The sequence below is a fragment of the Zonotrichia leucophrys genome, chromosome 1, assembly GCF_028769735.1.
Source record: "Zonotrichia leucophrys gambelii isolate GWCS_2022_RI chromosome 1, RI_Zleu_2.0, whole genome shotgun sequence".
Classification (NCBI taxonomy): Eukaryota; Metazoa; Chordata; class Aves; order Passeriformes; family Passerellidae; genus Zonotrichia; species Zonotrichia leucophrys.
In genome coordinates, this window is record NC_088169.1 from 93,082,120 (window position 1) to 93,109,358 (window position 27,239).

Here is a 27,239-nt window from a genome sequence, read left to right on the forward strand (position 1 = left end):
AAAGCTACTTCTTGTTGAGACCACACACTTTTTACTGGGCTCCTTCCATTGAGGACCCTGTGGAGACAGAACGAGCTCGTGTTTATTACCCAGTGCATGTGCTCCGCTTCTGTTGAGCTCCAAAGGAAAGCAACAAAGCTAAGAGGAACAAAACAGCTCTCCTTCTCTTGAAAGAGAATCCCCAAAAATGTACCTCAGTGCTCTCAACCTTGCTGGGACAGCTGCTATGAATAGCCTAGACAGATGTGTTGCAGTGGCATGGCTAAACAGCTGGCACATTGCAGAAGACATGTTAAACTCAGCATTTGATTTCCATAGTCACTGATGGAAATCCTTTCTTGATGTTGCATTAGTGCTCACTCATTTACTGTTAAGCAGTGCTTTCTTTACTGCATACGAATTGGGCAGAGGCAGGGCAATTTACCACCCAGCAAACCTGGCTTCTTTTCTCAGTCATGTAAAATAGGAGATTTGCACTGTCAAAAATCATTGGTGGTGCAAAAGGAGCTGGCAAATATGAGCTTGCCAGAAAAACTTTTTTCTTCTTCTAAGTTAGTCTCCAGAAAAGCTGCTTTCACTCTTTGCTTGTAAATCATTACACATAAAGCAAAAAACAGAGCTGTACTCTTTAGAGAAAGGTCAGGGCACCGTTTCACAACAGGCATAAATCAAGTCCAGTTCATGCTGGAAATGAGATTTTTGCTCTTTTGGGCATGCAGGTCTGCCCTGGTCCCTTGTCCCAAAATCTGCAGTCTGGGCAGAATGGTCAGTCTGATAAAAGAAATTGATCCAAATCCTGAACACGTGTTTCTCAAGAGGTTTTTACCACCCTGCAAAACATAATGCATTTCAGGAATATGCAGGAGGGAGGTGGAGAACTGACCCACTCCATGATGAACTTAATGCCAATTATGGAAGTGCAACCAAAGAAACATCTCATCCTCACTGTATCTTTGTTCCTCTACAAAAGAGCAGACTAAATCTCAGAAAGAAGAATTTGAATTTTCATCTTGAATCCAAATCCAAGTCCACTTACAAGATTTCTGACAAAAGAGTTTTCGCTTTCTTTTGTCATCAGTTATAATTAGAAGTGACAAAATGAGCTGTCTGTTTATCCATTTGACTGTTTGGTATTCTTCCTTGAATCTACAGTATGAGCAGTCACTTTGGAAGCATTACAAGCAAAACAATCTGCTTAAAAACTAGACAAGAACAAGGAGAGCAGGAGCAGGACAGGATGAAGACATGAAACCAATTCTGAAGGGTGGAAAAACATGTTCATGAGAGAGACCAGGGTCTACATCCCAGTCCCAGAGTGTGGGGAAGACAACAGGACTGTCTGCTACAAGCACAGACATTCAAGGTTCCATGAGTAGTATTGGAAAAACACACATAGAGAACACACACATATACAAGAGGATATCAAGACTAAAATATTAGGCTAGTAATTTACAGTATTAGCAGAAATTACTTCATAATATGGCAGAAATATGAATTCTAAAGTCACTATCCGAAACTACTCTTTAACACAACCCAACTGTGGTTCTGCACAACTTCAGCTGCAGCCAGAATTGGCCAATAGTTTTGGAGAAGTGCCAGAAGGGATGAGCTGGAGTCTGAAGTCTCATCTTAGGCACTGTTTTCCTATGTTATAACCATTTGGCTTAAACGCACAGACAAAAAAAAAAAACAAACCAAAAACCCAAAAACCAAAGCCCACCCTGAACAGTACAAACAATGAAAAAGCTCCTAAAACAAAAAGGAAGTGCTTACAAAGGACAAAGTTGGGAGGGATCCTGCCCAAATCTCCCACAAGTTTATTGTGAAGGCAAAGTAATGTAGAGAAATAGAGAAAAGTCCTCATGTATTTATCCACAAGAGTGCACAACAGAGGGACAGAGATGCTCAAAAGTAATCTAAACATGACAGTTTTTCTCTCTGTCTCTTCCCCTGTGAGGCAAATGATTCCTGTCTTTTTCCAACTCAACACTTACTTGGAAATTATTACTCAGACACCAGCTAAGTATAGATTTGGGGATGGTGAATAAAGCCATTCTCTTGAGTACACTTGAATTTATCTCACCAAAAGTATACTTTAAAAATGCCTGCATGTTTGAGAAATCATGCAAGTACTTTCAGAACAGGAGAAACAAAGGCAACCAAACCACAGCAGACTGAAGAAATTCACTTTCCATTTTTAAGAGCTGCCTGCAGAAGAAACTGTTTCCATGTCTATACAATGGAGACAAGGCAGAGGTTACGATTAAGTAAAAAAAACTGCCTTTGCTGTTACAACTTGTATTGTTCTGCCATCATGAAACATGGGCATATATATGCATACATATCTTTCATTATCCTGACATTATATTTGCAAACATGTGGCAGTATCCTTGGGTGGAGAAAAGAAAAAATCCAAGAGAGTCATTTTTCCTACACAGAAAGGGCCTAAACTACATAATTCTATTACATTTACTATAATCTTAATAAGATCCTTTACTGCCTAGATGCAAGAGGAAAGGCAGGTTGTCACAGCTGGACATTTTATATATTTCTGGAAGTTATCACAGCACTGCCTTTGTTTATCATTCCTGCAGGATTCTGAGACCTAAAGGCAGCATCTGAGTAATGCCAGGATAAAGGGCAGCACGGTAAGTAACACCAATCTACCACCAGCTTATGAAGAATGCCTTTAGACCTTTTGTTGACTGTCCCACTGTCCCTGCCCCCTCCCAAAAGGGCCAAAAGATCCACAGAAAATTAATCACCAGAGCTGAACTTCAACAGCCCTGTGATTTACAGTCCTGCACTTGATCCTGGATTTCCTCCTTGGCTTTCCAGTCACAGTTATATGGTGTAGATGAAGCTTAGTCAGAAGAACAGAAACAAGTATAAAGATTAGTAGCACAGATCAGACTGCACTTCTGAGAAGAAAGAAGGCTCAAGGGATCGAGGTGGCTCAAAGACACAGAAGCAAAAATATGACCCAGTAAAAACAATAGCAGCAAATCTCCAGAAAGGGTAGTAACTTTTATTTTATGAGCTGACATCATTGGAAAAAATGGACTGGTTTTCCAACCCAAGATATACCTGAAGGCATGACTGTGTGCTTAAAAGCCTACCTATTATTTTCTGACTGTTGTAAGTCAGCCATATTCACACCCCTGCAAAACACTGCTTCTCTTTTAACAGGATGTCCCTTCACAGACCAAAGCAGAAAGGCTGTAGGACGCACCTCCATGAATACAAAATAGTCTATACAAAGTGAAAATAAAGGGAGGTTTGGATGAAAAGAACACTTAAGTTACTAAACACACTGGTATTTTGAAAAGGATCCCCCCTGGTAAATATAATCCAAAATATATTAGATTCCTCCTGTTGAGGCTGGGGTTGTAGGGATAGGTGACAGAGGAAAAGAAGAGGGAAGCCCTGTTTCTGAAGAATGGTTTGAGAGATTCCTGGAAAGTTCAGATTCTCTTTTCTTTGGCTAGCCAAGGACATGAACTTCCATCATTTGGTGCCTCATGTATGTAAATTGATATAAAAACACATACATGCTTGGCCAACACAAAACTATAGTGGAGACAAGAGAAAGGCCTCTGTAAGTGTTATAAGGGGAGAGTCCAACTCTTAAGATACAAATTTACTTCAATCTCAAATTATCAACAAATTGAATAATCAGTCTGAGAACAGTTGGCACTGCAAACTCATACTACTGCTGCAGCATAGAAAAGTACTTTTTAGAGTGTTAGACTTCTCTCATAATTGAAGAAGGAAGGTATTAATACTGTGTTAGGATAATATCAATCCATTTCTACTAAAAAGCCTAAGATTCATCTATGAAGTTAGGATTCAAACATCTGTAAAACTTGTGCTCAAAATTCGAATTTTAGTCCAAAATGTACTGAATCTGAAAAATAATATTCCTTCATAGATTTCTCTGTCTTCAGAGTTAAACAGTTTCTCTGCCTCTTTAAAAAACCCAGAATATTTTACATTACACTATAGCACCAGCCACCATTCCTCCTCACAAGTAGGTAACAGCAAGTGTAAGCAGATTACACATCATCACAGCAATACTGAGTTATCTGTGCCTCCCAGAAATGCCTGAGAGCAGACCAGAACCAGATACATCCTATTCAAGCCAGCACCACAGAATTTGAGGTGCAACCTAAAGATACTACAGCTTCCAAAGAAAATTCTTAATTACCATCTGTGCACACTTTTGCAGACCAAGGAGGTCCCCTGAAAACAAGACCTTATTTTTGTATAGACACTGGAAACAGCCAGTTCAGGACTGCATAGAAGCATGCACTGGGCACCTTGAATGCATGAAACTAACTCCAGGCAGGGCCTACAAACCCAACTTTGACAAATAGCCATGTTCTATTACACAGCACAAAACAATGAGAATGGCCTTGTGTCTAAGAGCTTACAGCAGGGACTGACCATATTCTCAGTACTTCTCTTTCAAACATGCTGAAAGTAGCTGCCTGGAAGTAATTTCACACATACAAAAAATCCTTCTGTCTGCCGAGTCCTCTGGTCATAACTACTCAACAAAAATAGCCACCTTCTGCCTATTGTCATCTTCAATAATTCTTCAGCTTAGAAGGCAAAGATTTGTGCTTCTAAAGCTGCAAGTTCAAGTCCTGTTGGCAACTAGCTGCAGCAGTCTAGTTACTTATACAGTTGTAACAAAAGAACAAAAACCACCAACAACATCATGACTTTCACTTCTTCAGACACTCCTGTTTTTGCAAAGCCAAAGCTCTGACAAGGTTTCTGTCACTATTCAAGTCTAAGATAGAGAAGCTCTGAGAGGATTGCCGATGCCCACTGACATGTTGTCATACGTTATATCAATACAACTGGGTAAGAAAAACCAATTCTATGTAATACTACTACTTAAATCTATCATGGCTCAACATGCTCAAATCGTTGAAAGGAAAGGATCTTGAGAAGTATAACACCAAGAAGATAAGCATCATTACCAGCATCAAGCTGGGTAATCCATTTTTTAAATTTAGCCTTTGTATAATAAGTACAGATCTCACAAATGAAGTCTCACGTAACCCAATTGCAACAAACTGATTTAAATGCTATTCTACACCCAGCTGACATCAGCAAGGGCTGTGCGCAGAATGATTTGAGAACAAGAAGCTACACTGCAAGCACAACTCCCCAAAACTAATTATGACCTAATGGAGAATGCAAATTTGATCTTCTGGCAAGCTTATCTCACTTCTTAATTTCATCTGTGATCCTCTACTACAACAAAAAAAACCCCATTCTTTATAAATAGAAGGAAGTTCAGTGCTTTCGCGAAGCTTCCATTTGCTAAAAGCTGTGTTCTAAGAGACCATCAAGTGCATACAGATGATTTATAAGACTGTTCCAGCTAAGATAAGCTTTTCAACTAACTATGCAACTCAACTCCATGTCCTACAGTACAGCTCTGCACTTCTACTCCACTGTACATTAATTTAGCCTCCCCTAATCTGAATGCCTTCAATGCAAGAATCCAGATGAGAACCTAATACTCAGCGCCACAAGGTTTTTGGGCTTATTCATGTGACTTCTGCCAGGATACAATTCACAACTTGAAGAAATCACTCCCAGGAACTTCATCTGCTCTAATTTTTTCCCTCAGTCACATAAGGTACTAAAAAGCCTTGCTGGATTAACTAACCTCCCATACTATTATACATCACTTAACTAACACACAGAAAGTAACTCTGAGATGGAAACACAAACCATGGATTAGTGGGGAAAAGGTACATAACTCATTGGAGAATCTATCACAAGAACAGTGATGTATAGCACTGCCCTGCCATGTACCTGTCTGATATATGGCCTGCCATCAAGTACCTCTAATTAGTTTATTCAATGTTTCTATGGCCATAGAGTATTTGAAAACAATCTGCCCTGGACATGTGCTTAGCTAGGCATGCAACCCTTCCACACACAGATATTACTTTCTTAGCAGGACACCTGAGTGCTGAGACAGGATGGAAATCCACTGTGACTAAAACAGGCATTTCTCAAGCAGTCAGAGGAAATGTTAACTACCCAGGCTTCAGTTGTTTGAGATTCAGTATTACCTTATTCCACACCCAAGAGTTTGACTAAATGATTGTTACTCTGTCTGAAGTCAAATATTCATCATTGCTTGATATGTGGAAGACCAATTAATTGTGCAGCAATGTATTTATTTCATTGCTAGCAGTTTGCTCTTTGGTCATGGAGGTCATAGTATTTATTGCCTGTGTGTACTGCAATGGTGTCTCCCTATGAAAGCTAGATAACAAGAAATCTTAAGAAATAACTCCAAGAAAAAACATCTCCACTCAACAGTACACATACAGAAGTACAAACAGAATATTATCTATAAGAGAAGCATTTAAGAAAGTGACTCTCAGCCCTCATCATGCTATTTAACAGCACTACAAAAGTGCCACATACATATTGGAACACTTTCTTCGTTTCTATGTGACTTTTGCACATATCAGCTGATACCATGTTAGTATGTAGAATATTGCAATCCGCTACTAACACACACACACCATGATCAAAAAAACAAAACAAAAAACAATCCACCTATAGGCAACCCCCAGACCAACAGATATTACAATGTACTGCTTCAATATCTCCTTCTCCTCAGCTACATAAAAAGTTTGCAGGTCCCCAGCTTAGTTAAAGGCACCCAGTTTAGACTGAAAGCCACCAAATCACTGAACAAACTGAACAACTTGGATTTTTACTTTCAGCCCATGTCTTTATTATTCAGATCATATAGACTCACCTTAGTCCATGGATGTGCCTTAATCTGAGGAAATTTGAATTCAGTATAGTTTGGATTCATTTCTCTAATTTGCTCCCTTGTAGGCGTTCCCAGAACCTATACAGGAGAAAAAAAAAAGGCAAATTGTTTAGATATGCTTCATATGGAATTAGGACTGAAGTATTACCTATCAGGCATTGAGACAACTGAAGTCAATCTATGTAACTAGTAAGTTAATACAGTGTGGAGAGCAAGACAACAAAACTTTTGCACCCAGGAGAGGGAAGTCCTATCTCTGGGCACCATTCTCTCTGGACAGTCTTTGACCACTGCCCAGAGTAAAAAATGTGTTGTACTCTGTGCTGCTGCCACTTACCCAGCCAGTGGGCAACACTAAGAAGAGCCTGGTTGTCTCTTCATTCCCTCACACCACAAGGCTTTTACACACACACACTGATGAGATCCCTCATCCCCGGCCAAGCCTTCCCTGCTTCAGGCTCCAGCTCTTGCCATCTCTCCTCATATGACAGATGCTCCAGTGTCTCAATCACCTTTGTGACCCTTACTCCAAAATCAGTGGTCTCTTGCGGGCAATTCAGTTCATGCTCCAAGCCCAGTGTCAAAAATTTGTCCACATCTTATAAGAGTTTTTCACAAAATTAAAGCATCCCTCTCAAACTTAGCAATATTTTGGTGGGGTAGAGAATTAACTCTCATTAGGTTCATATAAAACAGTACTACCAAACGCATTCAGGGACTGCAGTTCACTGCATATGGTTCAGGATTAGACAAGTAGCACAGACTGCATTTTACAAGTCACAAACAGCAGTCCTCTGACAAGCTTAAAAGATCAGCCAGTTACTGCTGAGCAGGTCCTGCTCCCCCCACAAACAAAACTGTGTGGGTTTGGGCGGTGCTTCTTCATCTCAGTATTTCCACATGGAGGACAGACTTAGTTTAAATCTAACTTGGAAGTATCTGAAAGGCATACCACCTGTGGTTTACCTTCACCAAGCTGTGTGTTTCCTTCCCAGAATCTGCACAACGTTATTTATGGATGCAAATTAGTTTTACGAGAAATAACAAACAATTGCACTTCTCTTTGAAGGGTGGGTACATTTTGAAAGGATTTCAGAAATGTCTTGAGGGAATAAGACTGACAATATGGCATTAGTGCTTTCTTTTCAATTAGCACCAAGTGTGAGAGAGCCATTGTCTTCTAGCTATATATATAAATTGCAAAGTGTCTGCAAGAAATCCCATTGTTTTCTGCTTCCACCCAGTTCTGGGCACCTCTTTGCTCTGCTGATAGGAGAAGGCAGAAGGCAGGAGTGGCTCCCCTGTGCTGGGCTCAGGCTCATCTATATGAAACTTGTAGAGGCACTATTTTGGCCCCATGACAAATCCCTCCACACAGCTTAGCCTAATGTTATCACCTCATCTCATCAGACTGCACTGTCACCATCAGGCAACAAATGATCACATAATGCTGGCACTCTACCTTGCTGCTTGATAAAGAAATATCTGGTATCTGTGTACATTTTCATTCTGTTAGAAGAATGGAAACTACAAAAATGCACTCCAGAAAGTCAGGTAAGGAGGTAAAAGAGCAAGGTAACTGCTGTTTGAGCAATGTGTGGAACAGAGAAACTATCATCAGGTATTATGAACAAAACTTGATATCTCTCTGCTATTTAAAAAAGGAGTTGCACAACACAAAAACATACTATCCACAAAGCAACCTTTAAATAAAGAGCAGCAGTGGAGGAAATCAACTCTGCAACTTGTTCAGATAGTTCCTCCATGGATAACAAATTTGACTGACAAATTGTATAAAATGAACAAGAATGTTTTATAGATCACATCGCTCATGAGGATTTAAAACCCACCTAATTCTAAAAGCCAAGGGTTACTCTCAGAAATGTCAGCAGATTTTTTTGGGTGTGTCTGAAAACACTGGTTTTGCTTAGGGGGTAAAAAAGGAGAATGTCTACAGATTCCATATATTCTGCTCAAGTTTCAAAGGAAAAAAGAATTGAAAGGAAAATGTGCCCTTTCCCTGCTGGTTTTCTGTCTGGCATCCACAAGAGCATCAGCCACCCAGCTGCCAGCCCTGCCAGGATGGTGCTGCTCTCAAAGCTTTGATGACCATCACTCTCAAACCTTTCCTGTTCTAAAAGATGAGGGGATTTCCCACCCCTAAATATTATTTTCATCTGATTTTGGGATAAAAGTGATTTTTAGGACCTTGGAGGTTACTTAAATTAACTTTCTGAAAAATGATGGGCACCTTCTATTGCTCTCTCATGTTTTCTAAAAGCTAAGTTTTCATGCCTCCCTAGTATAAACAATACTTTTTAAAGGCATGTTTACCTTCTTTACCCTTTTTCTCCTCAAAAAATTCCTTCAATAGCTTTTCTAAGAAGCAGCAAGTAGATTTATTTTAAATTTAGCCCAAATATATCAAACTCGCTTGGTTGCCAAGGCTGCTCAGAACAGGAGCCTACACAGTGCAAGCATATTTAAAGACCACCTATAGCATCAGATAACTCAGATTAGATAAGCAAGGCCAATGTCATGGAAGAACCCACAGACAATGTCTATTCAAGCATTTCACTAAAAGCACAGCTGTAACTCCAGATGATGGGAGAGGGCAACTCCTAAACTCAAGCACAGGCATCTAAGCAATAGCACTTCAGGTTTCACAAATGCTTAGAAAAGAAGGTACTGAAGAGGGATCATGGTAGCTAAAAGAAGGGATTGTCTGACCTTTCAGCTACATAGCAAGCAGCCTTAGACACATAAAATAACTGTACAAAAGTGACTACTAGCAGCTACACAGTGTATTTATATTTACTCTGTTCTCTCAAGACTGTAAAAGCAGACTGCGCTTCCAATTTGTACTGATAGTGTATTAAAGGAAAAAAAACCCAACCACAAAACAACACGCCCCAAAATCCAACCAAAAACTGAAAAGAGAAGTAGTTTGGAAGGAAGAACAGAAGTTTTGAAGATTGTGTCAAATTCAAGTTACAGATTAGAACAGTGGGATAAATAAAGTGATAACCTGTAAAACTGTACCACTACCTAACTTATCTTGAAGAGGTCCTGCAGTGGATCTCTCCTCATCCCTCAACATACCAATTCTGCTCGCTACATGATTTGAAACTGTACCTCACTGATTTATACTGAATTTTCAGTATATTAGGAACACTTTCAAGTAACCTTGGTAACAGCAATCACTTAAGCTGCTGCAAAAATTGGTCAAAATTCCTTCTTTTGAGAAAGAAGCAGGAATTACTGTGCTCATTTTTGGCAGAATTACTCCATGAAACAGCTGGTTTGCGTTCAGATTGAATTTCATGTGTTTTAATTTGTGCCCATTCTTCTTGTCCTGTCACAGGATGCCAAAAAAAGAGGCTGGCTCCCTCTTTGAACCCTCCCTTCACATACTCTGTACACTGGTAAAATCCCCACCAATCTTGAAAAGTCAGAGAAATACATGGTCCAATACTGAATGATTCAGGTCAATGCAGATTGGCACATACTATTCTAATTCCTGGGGAATCTTATGGAAAGTAATTTTATCAAGGAAAAAGTTGAAGTTCGAGAAAAGTTTTTTTCTATTTAACACTTAAAAAACAGAAAGAGAACCAAAGTAAGTAGTACAATAATAAAAGCGCAGTTGCCTGATGGAATCAACCAGACCGAGAATGAAGACTCAACTTTCAAATGAATGAAGGGGAGGTCGATGTGAGAATACAAAGCATCTTCCTGCATGTCAAGATGCCAGGTCAATTAGTTTTTCTCTTCATTACCAACTGTCATTATCATCACCTCTTAAATAAAAATAAAGAAGCATTACATACTAAGATTAACTAAAGAATACACTTGCTGAGAAGAGCACATTGCTCTGATTCTCCTAGGACAAAAATTGAACACAACAGGTTTCACAGCATATTCTGTCAAGTTTTTTCTAGACATTAGTCTGTAATGGATGAAGAACATTTTTATTCCACGAACAGGGTTCATGAAGGTAGGGTAATGGTATGTATCCCCTGCAGTTAAAGAAAAGCTACAATAAAGAAAGGCTCACAAGAATGTCATCCTTACCAAACAAGAAGGGGGATTTATGAACCTGGAATAAGCCCTGAACTTGAACAAAGATTCTCAGTTTATCTTCTTACAATCAACTTTTTTAGGAGGAAAAGATGGATTATTCAGCTCCAAAAGACACTTCAGTTACACCTCAGTACCAAGACAGCTGCTGCCCACACCTGCTTCACTATGCAAAACTGCGCTGACTCATTTATGACCAAACCCACACTGTTGCAACAGCAGAGGAAAAGGAAAACTGCAAGAGTTTCAACAAATCCCAGTGGAATAAAGGCCCTTTATGACAACCATTGTTACTGCTGAACATTTGCCAAAATGTAATCAGTTAGAAGCAGAGGGACCTTGGTTAGAACCAAGGGTTCAGAAGCTCCAGCTGATAGTAACTGAACTAGAGAGGGGAGAATGTGATAATTTAAATCAGAAACCTCTAGAAAGCCATGGTTGCAGTAGTATAGTGGTCTTCCCTGGGAAAACTGTGCAAGTTTATGAGGAAATGTATTCCTTAAAGTCTGATGTTTATGGCTTACCAGATGGCATAATTAATACTTCTGCAAACATGACTGCACCTCTTCAGAAAGTTGTGAGAGGTGTGCCAATAGTTATTTTAAAAACTCACACTGTAGCACCTCAAGCAGCTAACACAGCTTGAGACAATACTTCAAGAGGTCTGTGGTAGAAAGTAAAATAAACTTACTCACTTTATATACACTTCCTTTCAAAAACACTTTCTTGCCAAACAATGAAAGCCAACTAAATATAGATATTTTTTCTATTCATAACACAAAAGGAGCTATACATCAAGAATAGGAAGAAACCGATTGTCACCGCTGACATGAATATAATTGCCCATCAACTTTTTATACTGCCTGCCTGCAAGCACTGGAAGTGATGAATTAAGTGAAGCACAGGAACAGCCAAGCTGTGATGTGGGGGGGACATCAGGGAAAAAAATGCCAGGAGCCTTCCCTTAGGGCTGAGGACAGAATCCATGTGAAAGCCCATGCAGGTCGTCAGCACAGGACCACATCCAATAAAATGAAATACTCTCCTATGGCTTACTCTCCCGGAAGAGAAGGCTCCTCTCTGCCCATTAACTACTCTGACTGGATTTATTTTATTTCAAAAACTGAGCCCAAAATAGTACCTTGACATTTGAGCATGAGCCATATTTTGTAATTGCAGTCTATACTTAGCATTAGGCGCAGTAAAACTGTCAAGAGCCTGAAAAGTTACACATGAATAGGATTCCTGATACTATTGAACTTGCTTTTTCATACATTTTTTTCCCCCTAGCTCCCCCTTACCCAGGGAACTATGAGAAGAAGATTTTATTATTCCTCTTAAATTACCGTGAAATGTCAGTTTTGGTGCAAGGAATAATCACAGTGCAGTAGCAACCAAAAAACTCAAAGCAAACACCACCCCCACCCCGTAACCCCCACTTCTTTCCTGCAGTTTTCACAAGTTGGTTGATTCATCTCATACTCTAAATAGCAGCACACGGAAAAAATATTTCCGGTAAAGAAAACACCGGGCAGATTGGCTGATGCTGTCCTCCCCATGTCCCAGGGCTGCTCAGATAATTACTGCTGCTTCGTTCTTTTGACAGATTCTTTTTTTTTCCTCATTTTGAGAGGAGTATGGGGAAGGTACCAAACAAACTTTGAGAAGATTATTATCTTCGAAACAAACCCAATTACCCTTCTGAGATTCACTTCCTGCAAGAGGAATACAGAGTAACCACTGTCTGCAGGAACTGTAGTCGAAGAGGTTTGAAGTTTGGAGAGCATATGCCAGCCAGTTTTACCTTGATGGTTCTGGGATGCTGTAGAGCTTGTGAGGCCAGGAATGCCAACAAACTCCCAAGCTTTTACAGGGAGCAGTCCTCCCATCCGCCACTGCTGCACTGCAAGCTGTGCACAAGAGACTGGAGATCTACGAAGGAGTCTGCCCTGACTGCACCTCAAAGAAAAATCAGTCTTGTGGTCTAAGTGCTCCTTCTTTCAAACTGTATTCAGCAGGGTCCCACTTGCACAGTGGATTTTCAATAGTGAAGTGGCAACTGCCACCTTCCTGGGCTGCTGGAAGAATCCATCAGGTACAAGGCTGCAAGACTGCTCTGAGGCACAGTGTTTAATTGTACATAATTTCTTTATGGGATCACCGATGAAATCCACACTACCGCCACTGTGACTGTTTCAGAAACTGAGCACATTTCTGAAGGAGATGCCACTTGAAAGCCAGTAGGGGCATGAATTTTAATGAGTATATTTGGTTACCCACTTGAGATATTCCCCATGATGGGACAACCTAACATCTGGGATAGCAAGCAAGAGCTAAAGAAAAAAAAAGTAAGAGTCACCATTCAAGATCAAAATTTGGAAAAAGCACATGATTTCTCTCCTGTAATAGCATAAGTATTCAAGGAGAGTGTACTTGGGTTAAACCACTTCTTCAGAGGGAGCTCCAAGACAGTACTCCCCTATATCAAATATCATTTTGTCAGGGGTAAGTGGTCAAAGATCTCTCCCAGTCACACTGAGAACATGTGGAAAGACAATATTTAAAGAAATAGGAACAAGTGGAAAAAATTTAAAAGAGGACTGTCTTTTGATGCAATTGAACGTGATGCTGTGGTTCTAGAGGGGCACAGTTTTTCAGAGCAGTTTGCAAATACACAGTAGGTCTGGAAAAACTCCAGGTGCAATTATATGGAGAAGATCTTGCAAGACTGCTTGAAATGAAACTACATTAAGCCTATTGAAAGTGTCTCAAAATCTGTCAAAAGCCAAAAATGCTTGTGATGCAGCAAGGGACTGAGGATGTTGAGCATATGGCCTGCAGGAAGGGCAAACTCTGCCAACTGATATATCACCATGAACACAGCTAAAGAGAGGATGTCATCAAGAACTGCATGAGAAAGGAGAACTAATTTAATGTGATGGCATTTTGAAGTCATTATCCAGTCTAATGCAAAAAACTTCACAGCCAGGTGTAGCATTCACTTGCTGTGTTGTGAAATAAAATCTGAATAATCATAGCTGAGTAAGCAACTGAAGAGAAAACTGGAAAGTTTATCTTGGCTCAAAAAAAACCTCCTCTAGTGTAACTGTGATTCAATCATCTTGAATTGATAACAACCAGCAGTAAAGCTTCTAAGCTGACCTCTTCCTGCAGTGGAATCAACCAAATAGAAAGGACGAAAGTCTGATGTATTTCCCAACGCGTGAGCAAGTATCTTCTTACTATAGCCCATTTTTGGAAGTTTAAAATACACCATCGTCCCTGCCCCTAACTTTCAGACACACAGTTCCAAACTATCTGAAAAGCAGGACCCCAGATAGTCAAACAGCAGCTCCCAGTCTGCAAGCTTCTATCAAGCTCACTGCTATTCTACAACTGTCAGATCCCACAGCTCTGCTCCTCCCACAGCCAGCTAGCATTAAAATAAGTCTGTGTTACAATGAAAGCTTGAAATACTAATTTTCTATGGCAGCAAATGGAAGAGGTGGATGCCATCTGTCAGATTTTTTTAATGAATCCCACCCTAAAGGAAACTTTATACAACATCACGTTTTACACGTTGTGCCAAGATTTAGCATTTCTGATAATTTTTATGCTGCAGAATTGCATGTCCTCAACCATACTGAGGCTATGAAACTTAAACTCAGTCACGTGGCTGCTTCTTTTATACCATCCTTTCAAATCTGACTTGAGTTTAAGCACCATTCTGGAAGTGCTAAGAGCAGAATGTTTCGATCTTCTTAATTCGATTATTGGTCATTTTTAAAAGATACACAGTAGATGGGTCAGATACCTCCCAACAGCTGACAGAATGGAAAAAAATTGACCTCACTTTGTACTTTTTCCCCATTTTCAAAAGGTGAAAAAAAATTTTAGGTAAACACACTTTTTCCTTCTATTTCCACCATGAGAAATATTGTAAATGTTTACAGTGTTACAAGGGAAGCACCTAGACAATTTCTCACAGCTGTTGATCTTGAACACAACAGTCTCAATTATAACTTTCCTCTGTATTCCCACCTTCACCTTCTGCTAGGGCTTTTCTGAATAGTTTTGTAAAAACTTCAGAAGATTAGGGGGACAAGGGCACTGAAAAGCAACCTATTTCTCCAGTTTGCACTCAGCTTCTCTTCCAGTCTTGCCTTCAGAATATATGCTGCATTGGTAACAAATACTGACAGAAGAACACAGTACCCATCCATTCAGGCTCACATTCTACAATACACTTCAAGTTTTAGTGAACATCCTTTTTTGTGATTACTGCAGTAATATCTACAGTATTTTTCTCCCAGATTTTCCTAAAACATACTGCCTCAGTACATTTTGTTTCACTTCACTTCTGTCTGTAGCAGACTACATATGTAACAGAAGATGAGAAAAAAGCAGCCCAACACAGGTCTGAATGGTCACTAAATATCCCCATTTCTATATTTAAAGAAATTTGTCAGAAGTTTGTTTCTGTGAGGGTATCATAATTTCAATCTGTAATTTACTGAAATACCCTTTACAGTGGGTGCTCTTTCAGTTGCCTTGAGAAATATCAGTTTGCCAGTACTATATATCGTCACTACGAGTTAGTCAAGAAATTTACCACCACAGATGGTACAATTTTACTGAAATTTTACTTCAGCAATTTTACTGAAGTACTCCTCTGCTTCAATACAATTGAAGTGCTAACAAAAGTGCCACAATTGGAGAATATATGTGCTATGAAATTCCTGGCTCATTGATATTTGCTTCAGGAGTGCAGAACTGATGTTAACAGCTTCTTAGCAAACTTTCAACCAAACAACAAATTTCTGCTTGCCAAGCATGTCAATAATAAGAGACCATCTATCTCCTCATTATTTTACTTTCACATAGTGAAATCAAAGCAATGGTAGGGCAGAGCACTACAGTTTTGCCAATAAGGTCTCTCTACACTCAGATTTCTGATCAAGCCATGGACAGTCACCATGATATAAAGCTCTATTTACAAAAATTCAGGTGGAGGTTGGGCTCTTCTTGTGGACAGCAGGGAAAGTTTAGGTTGGACATGAGAAGGCATTTCTTCACAGAAAGGGTGATTAGATATTGAAAAGGACTGCCCAGGGAGGTAGTGAAGTCACTGTCCCTAGAAGGGTTTAAGGAAAGACTGGATGTGTCATTTAGCACCATGGTATAGTTGACATGGCAGAGTTGGGTCATTGGCTGGACTTGATCTCAGAGGTCTTTTTCAATGTTGCTGATTCTTTGATTAGCTTTAGTTTTTCAGGATTTTAGACATTCATTAAAAAACAAACCAGAACTTTTCAGAAATGTCCAAAAGCAAATACCACACATTATCACACAAAATCCTGAGGAGGTCTGCTCATCTGACGTGGACCCCTTCACATCACAAAAGCAGTGCAGGAAAAAGCAGCACACCACTCCAAGACATTTCTCAAAAGTTAAAAATATTGTCACTTGTACCATCATCAGCCCTACATCTGAAAGCAACTCTAGTTTTTTTTGTCTTTCCTAGGCAAACTGACCCAACTTGGATAAACTGAGTTTAAAATACACTGGGCAGAAATGCAATAAGAAGACATCAAGAAAGTCATAGGAGAAGTATGTACAAGACATGGAGTCTCCAGAGACAAGCTGCTGACTGAAGGATGTCCAGCAGGACAGGCAAACTCACTGTAACAGAAGCCAGGTTTATGTGGTCAAAACCTGGAAGAGATGGGGTGACAGTCTGGAAATGTCACAGCCACCCCTGAGCCTCAGCCCAAGCCCTTCAGGCAGGAGAATGACCAGTCAGTGTTGGTTCATGTCATACACTCTCCTAGGACAGGGACAAAGACACTGGCAGCTCTTCTAGTCAATGACACAGACAAGTAGGAAGCTCTCCACCTACAAATTTGGGGTTTGAGGGGCTTTTCACATGCATGCCACACAAATATTTATGCATCAAGGAAGTGGCAAAATCAAGGAGGAAATTCTCTCGCTACAGTGCCCTCATGGTGATGAAATAAAAAAAACTGAATGGTATGTGTACACATCTAAGCCTCTGTAATAATGCCATCTTATTATGTGCATAGCATACATTCAGAAGAAAATTACACTGTTCTCTCTGGAAATCTTCTTTCCTTCACTGCAGAAGTTGAAAAGGGTGCTGGGAAGTCAGACACTTATCTATAAACAATTCTTCCATGCCTCCAATTTGAGAACCTCAGAATATTCACTGCTTTCCAAATGAAATTAATCAAGATGTGCTTGGACATAAGTGATATGTAAGTGTTACATATTTTGACATATTAGTTATTTTACCTTTAAAAACAAGACTCTTCAGGTGAAAAGTACCTTAGTCCTACCTGTCCTGATTCTTTATCTACAAAAACAAGTGCCCTTTCCCACCTTTAATTTTAAAAGAGCTAGGAGGAAGGAAGAAGAGAAGGCAAATACATATGTGAAGAATCTGGCATAAGGAATTTAACACCACTCTTTTCAAAACCAAGTATAAATTGTGTGCAACAAAGGAAAAAAAGACAGACTCCTAAAGAATGAAAATCATACATTAATAAATATTGGCCCAGTATGTAAGCACTTTTTCCAAGCACATTGAACCGCAATCCTTTATGAGGGAAAAAGCCCCAATATATATCATTATGCATTACTGCAAGAAGAGAAAGTAAAGATCATCAGGTTCTCAAAATAGCAGAAGTGTTTTCAAACACAGTTTACATGCAAAAACCTGTACAATCATGTCAGAAGATATGTATGTTCACCAGTTTATAAGAGTGCATTTTTCATACCTATTCCCAAGGAATAATGCAGTCAAAACAACACTTAAGATTCCATACCTTGATTATTTCCACCAACTGATCCACACCACTGTCACCTGGAAAGATCGGTTGTCCTAGTAACAGTTCAGCCAATACACAGCCTGCTGACCACACATCTAAAAAGGGAAAGGTGGAGGACAGGGAAAGGTATCAGTAAAATATACATATTAAGCTATTCATAAAAAACCCAGCCATTTTAAGCTACTTACTTTATCCTTTGCCATGTTTGATTGTGTATGCAACACAGCTAAAAATAAAAACCATTCCTATCCTAACGTTACCAGATACCTGGTATAAAACAACAGTGTGCAGACAGTCTTAGAAGTCAAACTGTGAGATAATGAGAACTGGAAAATCATGTTAAATGCCATAATATATTGACATTAAAATTTACACATGCAGGTGAAAGAACAGAGAATGCTTGCCATTTGTAAATTGCGAATTTCCCTGTGTTGGTTTAAATCACATTGACTATGAACTGTGCATAGGTATCATGCAACACAGTGGCTGATGTTTTTATTGTTTCTGAGTGTTGAATAGACTCAGTTTTTCATACATATATTGAAAGCACACATGCACTGACAGATGAACCAGTACTGCAAGTACTACTGGTATCCTGAAGTACATGATGATTAAGGGATCTGGGAGGCAGCCTCTCTACCCAGTCACTTCAAGATCTAATCTTTATCCCAATTCCATTTGCCAACTTGGATGAGTAACAGAACTGCAAGTCACAGATCACATGTCAACAGCATCTATAGAAGAAGCCTTTCTCTAATTTTTGTATGTATACCAAAAACCTGAAGAAGTCCTTAGGAGCTATTCCTCCTACATGAAGATAATTTTCATAACCTATTGCAGGTATATGTTCTTAAATAATTAGGCAATTAAATATTACAGCAGCAACTTAGGAATGTATCTAAGTGTACTACAGAATACAGTATTTTGTTTTTGGAATGTAATTAACCAAAGAGAAAAATCTAACAAAGCAAATGCAATAAATACTTTATCAGTGTTTGTGAGAATCTAATGTAATTGCACAGCAAATAAATGGGATTTTAAGCTGCTCAACACAGTAGAAGTATTGTACTTGAATGCAGAAAACTGCTTCTCCCCAAAACCAGATTCACTGTAAAGTTTTTTAGAAAGTTTTCAATTGTTGAATGAATACCTGAAACCTTACACTAAAATCCAATCTCAAACAAGCGATCAGCAACAGAAGAGCCATAAAGCCTAGAATATAAACAAACACCCCAAAAAGGAAAACCAGTCCCCTTCCACCCATATGTCTTTAAACTCTCACCTACTTTTATGAGCTAGCCTTGTTCCCCAGGAGAATTTATCTCCTGAGACCTGTTCCACTGAGATAATCTATGCTATGACAGAAATCCTTACTCCCTCATCTATTTGAACTATGTCCCATCTCTGGAAGTGTTTGAGGCCAGCCTGAATGGAGCTCTGAGGAACCTGGTCTAGTGGAAGGTGTCCCTGCCCATGGCAAGGGGTTGGAACAAGTAAACCTTTAAAGTGTGTTCCAACCTAAGCCATTCTATGATCCATGGTATTGTAAAGCAGGATATACACAACCCTGCCAGCTATGGCTAAAGGTCTGAGTAAGGGAAACATCTCTGACAGTTCTCCAAGCCATCTATTATCACTTTGTCACAACCACCACAGAGTGGTGCAAAATAAAATCAAATAAAGATTTCAGGAATTTAAGATTTATATCAAAATAATCAGCAAGTTAAAACACAGTTTTCCTTCCCCCATTTCTAAAGGAAAGAGTGAGAAGGCTATGCAAAAATACTTCCCCTCCTCAGGAATATGGTTCAATTGGAACATACAGTAGACTAACACCACTGTCATTGCTTCAGCTTCTGAAATTATTCCCTTCCAAATCAAATGGATGCACTTTTACCTAATATCTTGGTACAAACATTGCATCAGGGTTTATCCTATAAAGTAACTACTTACAATATAAACAGTACCAGAAATAATTTAACGTTTGAGTCTTGAATTTTAGCAAGCAAACATACAAGTTGATGCTTTTTAATGTTTTAGTCACATTTAATAAAAGCTGATATGGCCACTGAGGTGCTAAGATCTCTTTTGAACAACAAACTAAGAAGGAATCATGTAAAGAATGCTTAATTGCATCTAACTGCTAATCAGTGTCTCTCTCTGATAGCTCCTGCTGTTGGACCAACACATCCAGCAAAACCATGATGCAAAGCATCACTTTTGGTGTCTCTCATGCATATTAGGTTTAGAGGAATTACATAACTGTTCAACAGATAGATTTCTCCAGAGGTACTGAAGAGATGGATTAAAGGCACTCAGCAGTCAGAGTGCTGTAACTTAAAATTCTATTTCAAGATACCTTTAAAGGGTTTTAAATAAGCCAAGTCCTTTAGACTGTCCTTTACAAAAGAAGTAGCTATACCAAATCTGTAATCATTATTTACAACTCAAATCCTTATTTTGCACTGAAAATGTTATATATGGCTAGGACAAATATTTGACAGAACATATACAAACACAGAGCTGTCAGGAGAGTAAGTCTTTAATCACAATTCACTTCCTTTTAAGATTTTGAAACCATGCTAGCATTACTTTTTTCAGATTAGACAGTGGCTTTTTAAAACTGTTTTAAATAGCCTTCTGGTCTGACTGTTCCATTAGGTTGGCTTTGAGCTGGTTTTGCCTTTCCTAGTTTGCCTAAATGCTTTTGCACTCCACCAGTCTATTTCAGACAAGTCTGTAGGGCAGAAGTCTCAAATGCAATAGAAAAATTTTATAAAAACAGCAGGGAGCATCAGTGTTGGTGCCAAGGTGAGGAGGGTTCAGTCCTGGGGGAAGCGCTGGGATTCCCCAGCCCTGCCAAACTGCAACTGCAAACCAGCCAAACAGTGCAGGTCCTTGGTCAAGAAAGCCAAGCACGAACAGCAGAGGGCACACGAGAAAGCTGAGGGCGTCGCATGGGAACAGAGGAAAAAAAGCAAGGATGTAGGTCATGAGGAAATAGGTGGCAACGGCTGAGGAATACTTGCTGCATTCACGCTGGGTTTAATCCCTCTAACATACATCAAAATCCATCAGAAACCTATTGCTCCTTATGCACTGAAATCTTCCAAACTAGGCAATCTAATGTCTTGTTTAAAGTCTATTTACTTTTCCTTTATTTTGCCTGCTAACACTTTAAATACACAGTGCAGTAAAATACAGGCATTTCAACATCTCCATCTTTTTTCCAGGCATGTAATTTCACCAACTTCCAAATTAGGACTTGGGCAATGTTCCCTGGACAAGGAAGTGAACAAATCCTTGAAGCAACCTCAACAAAATCCAGACAGTGGAGGCTAACTTGAGCAGCTCCAAGGAGGGACAGACACAAAACACAATATACACAGGTATTTATACAACTCTTGATAAGCAAAAGCAATGTACAATAAGGAACAAACTAAGAAATTTCATCTCTGCTGAAACTTGATGGAATTTATGCCATTGACTAAAATTTGCTTCCAGGATAGTTTGCTCTTTTTTTCCCCCACATCCTTTATATCTTGCATTTCAAAATATATCTACCACATCAGGATGGTAAAATTCTTCCTCAAGCCTGAAGTAAACAAGTAGTAATTTCTGTATTTAAAGACATGTTACTTAAAGGAAGTGATCAGCTTACAGTAGTTCCTTCCCAGAGACTTTTATGTCTTAGTACAGTCAGAGCTAAATGCTACAGATTGGTAAAATGTGGTGTAACTACCTGCTCCCATGGGAGAAGAAGCATTTTCTGAACTATTTCTTTTAGTATGTGCAAGTTAATTAAAGCCATCTAGGACTCTCATTCACATACTTTAAATTAGCTAATAAACAAGAGAGAATCTTAAAAGAAAATATATCATCAAATGGTCCTTACGCCAAACTAGTTGGGACAATGTGAAATTTTAGGAGAAAATATTGAAAACTGTTCATATTAAGATAGCAGGCAAGGGTACTTTCTTTACACCTTCAGTGAAATGTAGTCTAAACAATACAGAGAATAAATACAACTGCCAGGCAACAGCAACCTTCAAATAAGCTTATTTTAGATAGCAGTCACACATTACAATGGTAGCTAATGCCATATCTTTCCTAGACTAAAGAACACTTAGACAAATAGCATTATCCCCTAACCTACCTCCATTAATTTAAACACAAAAATTCATACAGCCTCTTGTACTACAAAACTTTTCTTAAATTAAGTCTCTACTACTTTATTGATCTTCACTGCTGTTAGATGGACAATGTCTAATAATATAATATTCATAATGCCCTTGCTTTTGAATGCATTCTAGCATTACAGAAGGCAAGAAAACAAGTATTTATCTTTAAATCAGGAAGAGGCATTTGGGAGAAACAGTGCAAAATACACTCCTTAGCTTTAATTCTGTAAGTGTTCAATAGCCATTTGGAGTTGGAAATTAACACCCTGTCCACAAATTTCACTTTTTCTGATCTCAAACTCTGCCTTTCCAAGCTGAAAAGCTGGCCACATTCTTCACAGCAGAAGCACCATTCATTGAATTACACTCTAGCTCCTCTTACTCGTTATTTGGAGCACATGGAGGAGGAAGGGGGAAAAAAAAGACAGTTTCTCTAATCCACTTAGTACAAATAAAGAACTTCCATCTATCTGACGCTTTATGGGGCTTATTTACCTTCCTACTTTTTTATTACCCACATCTATTCATCTCTGCCTCACTATTCCTTCATCTTGATGGACTTCCTCCATCTTGGAGGTGACTCAAAGCTGCTGCTCTGGAAACTGTGGAAACAAACCAAGAGTCAGAAAAGCAGCCCTGGGAAGTCATAAAATCAACAGCTTCTAGTTGCCAAATGCCACACCCAAAGTGCTTTTCACTGCTGCTTGTTTGAAACAATATTTGGGATGTCAGAACAAGAGCAAAATTCAGGATTACAGGCAGGTGTGCTATTTTGGTAGAAGTTATCAAGCCACCACAGATCCATGGACTGACGAGAAGGAGTAAGGCTGAAACATGAAAATGCTTGAAAGACATGCTTGTTCCAGTATTTGGAACAAAAACTAAACATAGGTATCTCTATTCTCTTGCAATGAAGAGATGAAACTACAATGACAGGTGGCAGAGTAGTTCAGTAAGTTAACACACCTGCTTACTTTCAGCACTGGAAGTTGCCATCTGAGAAAGAAGCAAATCCTTCTGACTGTCTGGCAACTGTTCGGGGACACACCTTGTGGTGGTTCTTCCTCAAGAAACTCTGAGACAGGCCAACTACACATACCTGCAGAAGAGCTTCTGCTCCAGACTGCTGAGGTGAAACACTCACGCTTGCTAGTAAAGTGAATGAACAACTTGATGATACTTATTTTCAGACACCCCAAGAGAAGCCAGCAATGGTCATGCAGATCAATCTTTCCCTGCCAGTGGCTATAAATGTTCCCTCTGGAACACTCCCAACTCTGCCAGCGCAGTGGTGGAACAAAAGCACCGAGAGCAGCAGTCCCTCGTTGTGCAGAAGCACCACCAGGATCTGCTGAGTCCTCCCCTGCCCTGCCACCTCACCTGGGGAAAAAACCACATGAGATGGAGGCAAAGCTCAGCTGCACAGCTTCCTTCCATACAAAAGGAGCTCAAGGCAACAAAAACATCTGTATCCAGCCCTACTCCAGTGCCTGTCCCAGGACAATGCAGGGGAACATGGGCACCCATTCCAGGGTTTTTCAGCAGCAGCAGCACCCATATGACCAGCACAGTCAGAACCATGCCATCAACATATTCTGGGATGCTATAGCACACACAGACTGGCAAAGAAGAAACCTCAGCCAAAACGCTGTCAAGGCACAGCCGAAGGGCTTGGTTTGGAAAAGATCAACAAACCAGCCCTCCACTTCCCTCTCCCTCAAAAAACCCCAACCAACCAACAACAAACTCCTGCAAATCAGCTGCAGGAAGTAAACTATGTCCATTCCCAGCAAGCTTTTGAGACAAACACAAACACTTGCAGAATTCATAGCCAAAGGTGCACAAAGGCCCAATCTGTTCAAGCTATGAAGGCACCCAATTGACATGAATACTTGTGCCCGACCACTGAAAAATCCTGTAAAGTTCTAATGCAGTCACATAACAGTTATTATGGGTAGGGACTTGTAGCTATTTGGCAACAGTGACTATTTAAGAACTCTAATAGGTCATTTCCCAGGTTGTTATTTTAAAAATAGAGTCCCAGGTCTGCTGGAGGCACTAACTGCAGTAAATGTGATTTGATGCTGCTCTTACTATGGTATATATTTAAATGCAGTACTCATGTGGTACTTTACAGAAGTGTGACAAACATCACATCCCTGGCTCAGTTATTTTTTAAAGGGATCTCTTGGGTTAGAATTGAAGTCATGCACTTCAATGAAACAATCAAGATCCTAGAAGTTAAATGGCAGTTTACAATTTGTTGTGACATCCAGGATGAAGAGACACATCCTGGAATGAACTGCTACACTGAAGAGCAAGTAATGTCATGAGGACAAATTCATGTGTTTAAAGACAACGTGGATGAAGCCAGACAGCCTAATGCAACTCCTGGTTACAATGCTAAACAAGATGACTAACAACTGACATTGCCATAATGCAGCTGGCTGGGCAGTCAAGTACTGGGCCACCAGTGCCACTGCTTACTCTTAAAAAGGACTTCTTGCTCAGAAATCTTTCCAGTCATTATCCTGTTGCAGCACATTGTAATCATAAGCCCTGCAGTAACATTAACATACAACAAAAACCTTCACAAAAACAGCTGGAAGCCTTGCAGATAATGCAGGAAAATTTCTACTTGGAACACTTTTTGGCTTTGTATTCTTCATTGATTTTACTTTTACCACAGTTTTACTAGAGGATATTTAACTGGGGGAATGAAGATCCCTGCCTTACATGTAAAGCTCACTTTTTGTTACCACACACACACAAGTGATTCTTACAGGGTGATAAAGACTACAGTGGGAAAAGGCTGTTATGCTAACAACTCACAAGAAAAAAACTAAAAAAACCAAGCATGCCAACATATAAGTTTAAAAGGCAGCATTACAATACTGAAGCATTTCACAGTTCCCTACACTCTGAGCTATGGATAAAGCACTAATAATTACATGCTACAATAAGGAAGAGTTCTCACTATGCACCATTGCTGCCTACCAGCAAGAACTAAGGGATATGTACAAACAGCAGTACCACAAAATTAACCCTTAGAATTTCTTAACCCTTAGAAATTAGCATACTGCAGGACACTGGGAAACTGTAGAGCTTGTAAAAGCATTTTATTCCTGCTCATCTCTCAAATCCAAAGACTGCTAAGAAAGAAGAGGAAGGTGGATAGGACAGGAAGGAGGGAAGGACCATTAACTTAATTTTCAAGCAATTCAGTGCAAATTTCAAAGAAAGGATTTGGGGGGACAGGTGGGTTTTTTGGCACAAGACAGTCAGAACAATGACTGAAATTCAAGATATTTTTGAAGGCAAGTGAAAAATTGCACTTCAGAATGCAATTTTTATTAGAACCATTTTAGAGACCAGCAGGTAAAACAACAAAAATGGAAAGCACAAATTGAACAAGGGTCTGCAGCTGGAGCAAGAGACACTTCACAGGCTTATCTGAAAAGCAGTTTCTCCTGCTGACACATAAAATACACATTTTATGCAGCTATCCTCTGAAACAAGAGGTCTCAGTGCACTCTGATAATGCAGCTGAGCCAATCTATTAGCTCTCAGCTGGCAAAAAGCTGTCAAATGGGATCAGCCACCTTCCCCTCACTCACGACCTCACAACACTTTGCTTTTACCTGGGCTTTGCTGCTTACTGGACTGCACAATACTGCTGATTGCACTCGCTCACTCACACAGCAGGAAGTTAACCTGCCAAAATCTCTTGTCAGTTGATGCTGAATCAGCAAATTAAACAGTAAACTGTGAGAGCCAGGGTATCCAGGGACAAGTGCAGGGGTGGGGCTGCCACTTCTGGCAGCAGCCAACAGTAAGTTCTGCCCTTCTATCTTTATTGTGCCATACTTACCCTAGACTACTCTTGGTTCTGCCTCTTTTTCCTGCCAGGAAGATATGCAAGAGTTGCTACAATACATGCTGAATAGTAACTAATGTGAAAAAAATTTATGAGAGCAGGGAAGTCTTCAAGGAACATCCTGAGGTGGGGCTTTTTGTTCCTCGTTAAGAACTGCAGAGTTAAAACAAGTCAAGCCAGCCACTGAGTTTCACTCTAGTTCAAACATAGTGAGTTTAAATATACTGGTTATAAACACAGTCTACCAAGAGTTGATCATGATCTCAAAATCATTTTGGAAACATTAAACCTTGCCTAAATGACTCAAGGCCATAAGCAAAGTAAAAGGTTCCCCAATATTGTGCAGAGAGCCAAAGCTGCTCTCTTTTGCACTAGAACTCAGAAGGAGCCCAGGCAGTATCTTGACTGAAAATCTGAAGTAGCTACCAACAACCAGCCAACACACTGTTGTTCATTTCCAAGATTTTTCATTTTGCTGTTCATTTTTGGTTCTCTACTGTAAGAAAACTTGGCTATTCCCTGATCTCCATCAAACATCCAGCTTCCCTAGTATCTCCATGACACAGCCATGTGACAGGTATATAGAATGAGTTCTTTGTGTTCAAAATTAATGACTAAAGGACAGTAACAGCTAGCAGAATTAGTTGAATTAGAAGGACAGCTGTACATAATATATTAAAGTTGTAAAGAGAATTTAAAGTCAATCATTAGGCCACACTTACCTCCCCCTATAAACTCTTTACTAAAAGCCAAGTAAATAAATTACAGATTTATGTCTAAACCGCAGCACATCAGAAGCAGTAGCTGGTTTTCTGCAGACATTCTTTACAGTTATTTCAAGTTATTAAAAATGCTTTTCTGGCTTGAGATCTCATACCTGCTTTTAAACTAAATAGCAACATTACATGGAAATTTTTTTTCACTTGTAATCAGATTTGCCCCCTCTACATTGAATGAGCCCCTTTCCTAATGTAATTAATGCTGAAATCTCAAAAGGTGTAGAAAGCATAGCAGCCATCTACAAACCATTTGTATTTCTTTAAAAAGTGGCGTCTAATAATTTACAACCAAATTCAGTCCCCGGGGATTATGTCTGAGATCTCTGGAAACCTTTACACTTCAATAGAGGATAAAAACTGAGGCAGCTGGTACAGATGCCAGTGAAATGCACACACATACCTATACTGGAGGTATAATCAGTGGCCCCAAAGATCAACTCTGGTGCCCTGTAGTACCGAGAGCAGATGTACGACACGTTGGGTTCTCCACGAACCAGCTGTTTTGCACTGCAAAGAAAACAACAGTATTTCAGTAATGAACACCTGCAATATTGCTGTGCACACCAACATGAAGCTCTGGCACTCTTCGTCCACTCCCCATTCTCAAATGTTGAAGTATGATATTCTTTTAAGCTGATTCAAACAGACTCCTTG

General features: G+C 39.6%; 1 protein-coding gene across 2 annotated transcripts in view; it reads right to left on the reverse strand.

Moving 5' to 3' along the window:
* The window catches only part of GSK3B (glycogen synthase kinase 3 beta), a 149,551-nt gene that overhangs the window by 24,506 nt on the left and 97,806 nt on the right, over positions 1-27,239 (reverse strand). For both annotated transcript variants that reach the window (XM_064722516.1, XM_064722527.1), the window contains exons 6-8: positions 26,986-27,092; positions 17,746-17,843; positions 6,803-6,898 (exon numbers count right to left, since the gene is read on the reverse strand). In XM_064722516.1, coding sequence (XP_064578586.1) covers positions 6,803-6,898; positions 17,746-17,843; positions 26,986-27,092 — 301 coding nt within the window. The remainder of the gene's footprint in view (positions 1-6,802; positions 6,899-17,745; positions 17,844-26,985; positions 27,093-27,239) is intronic.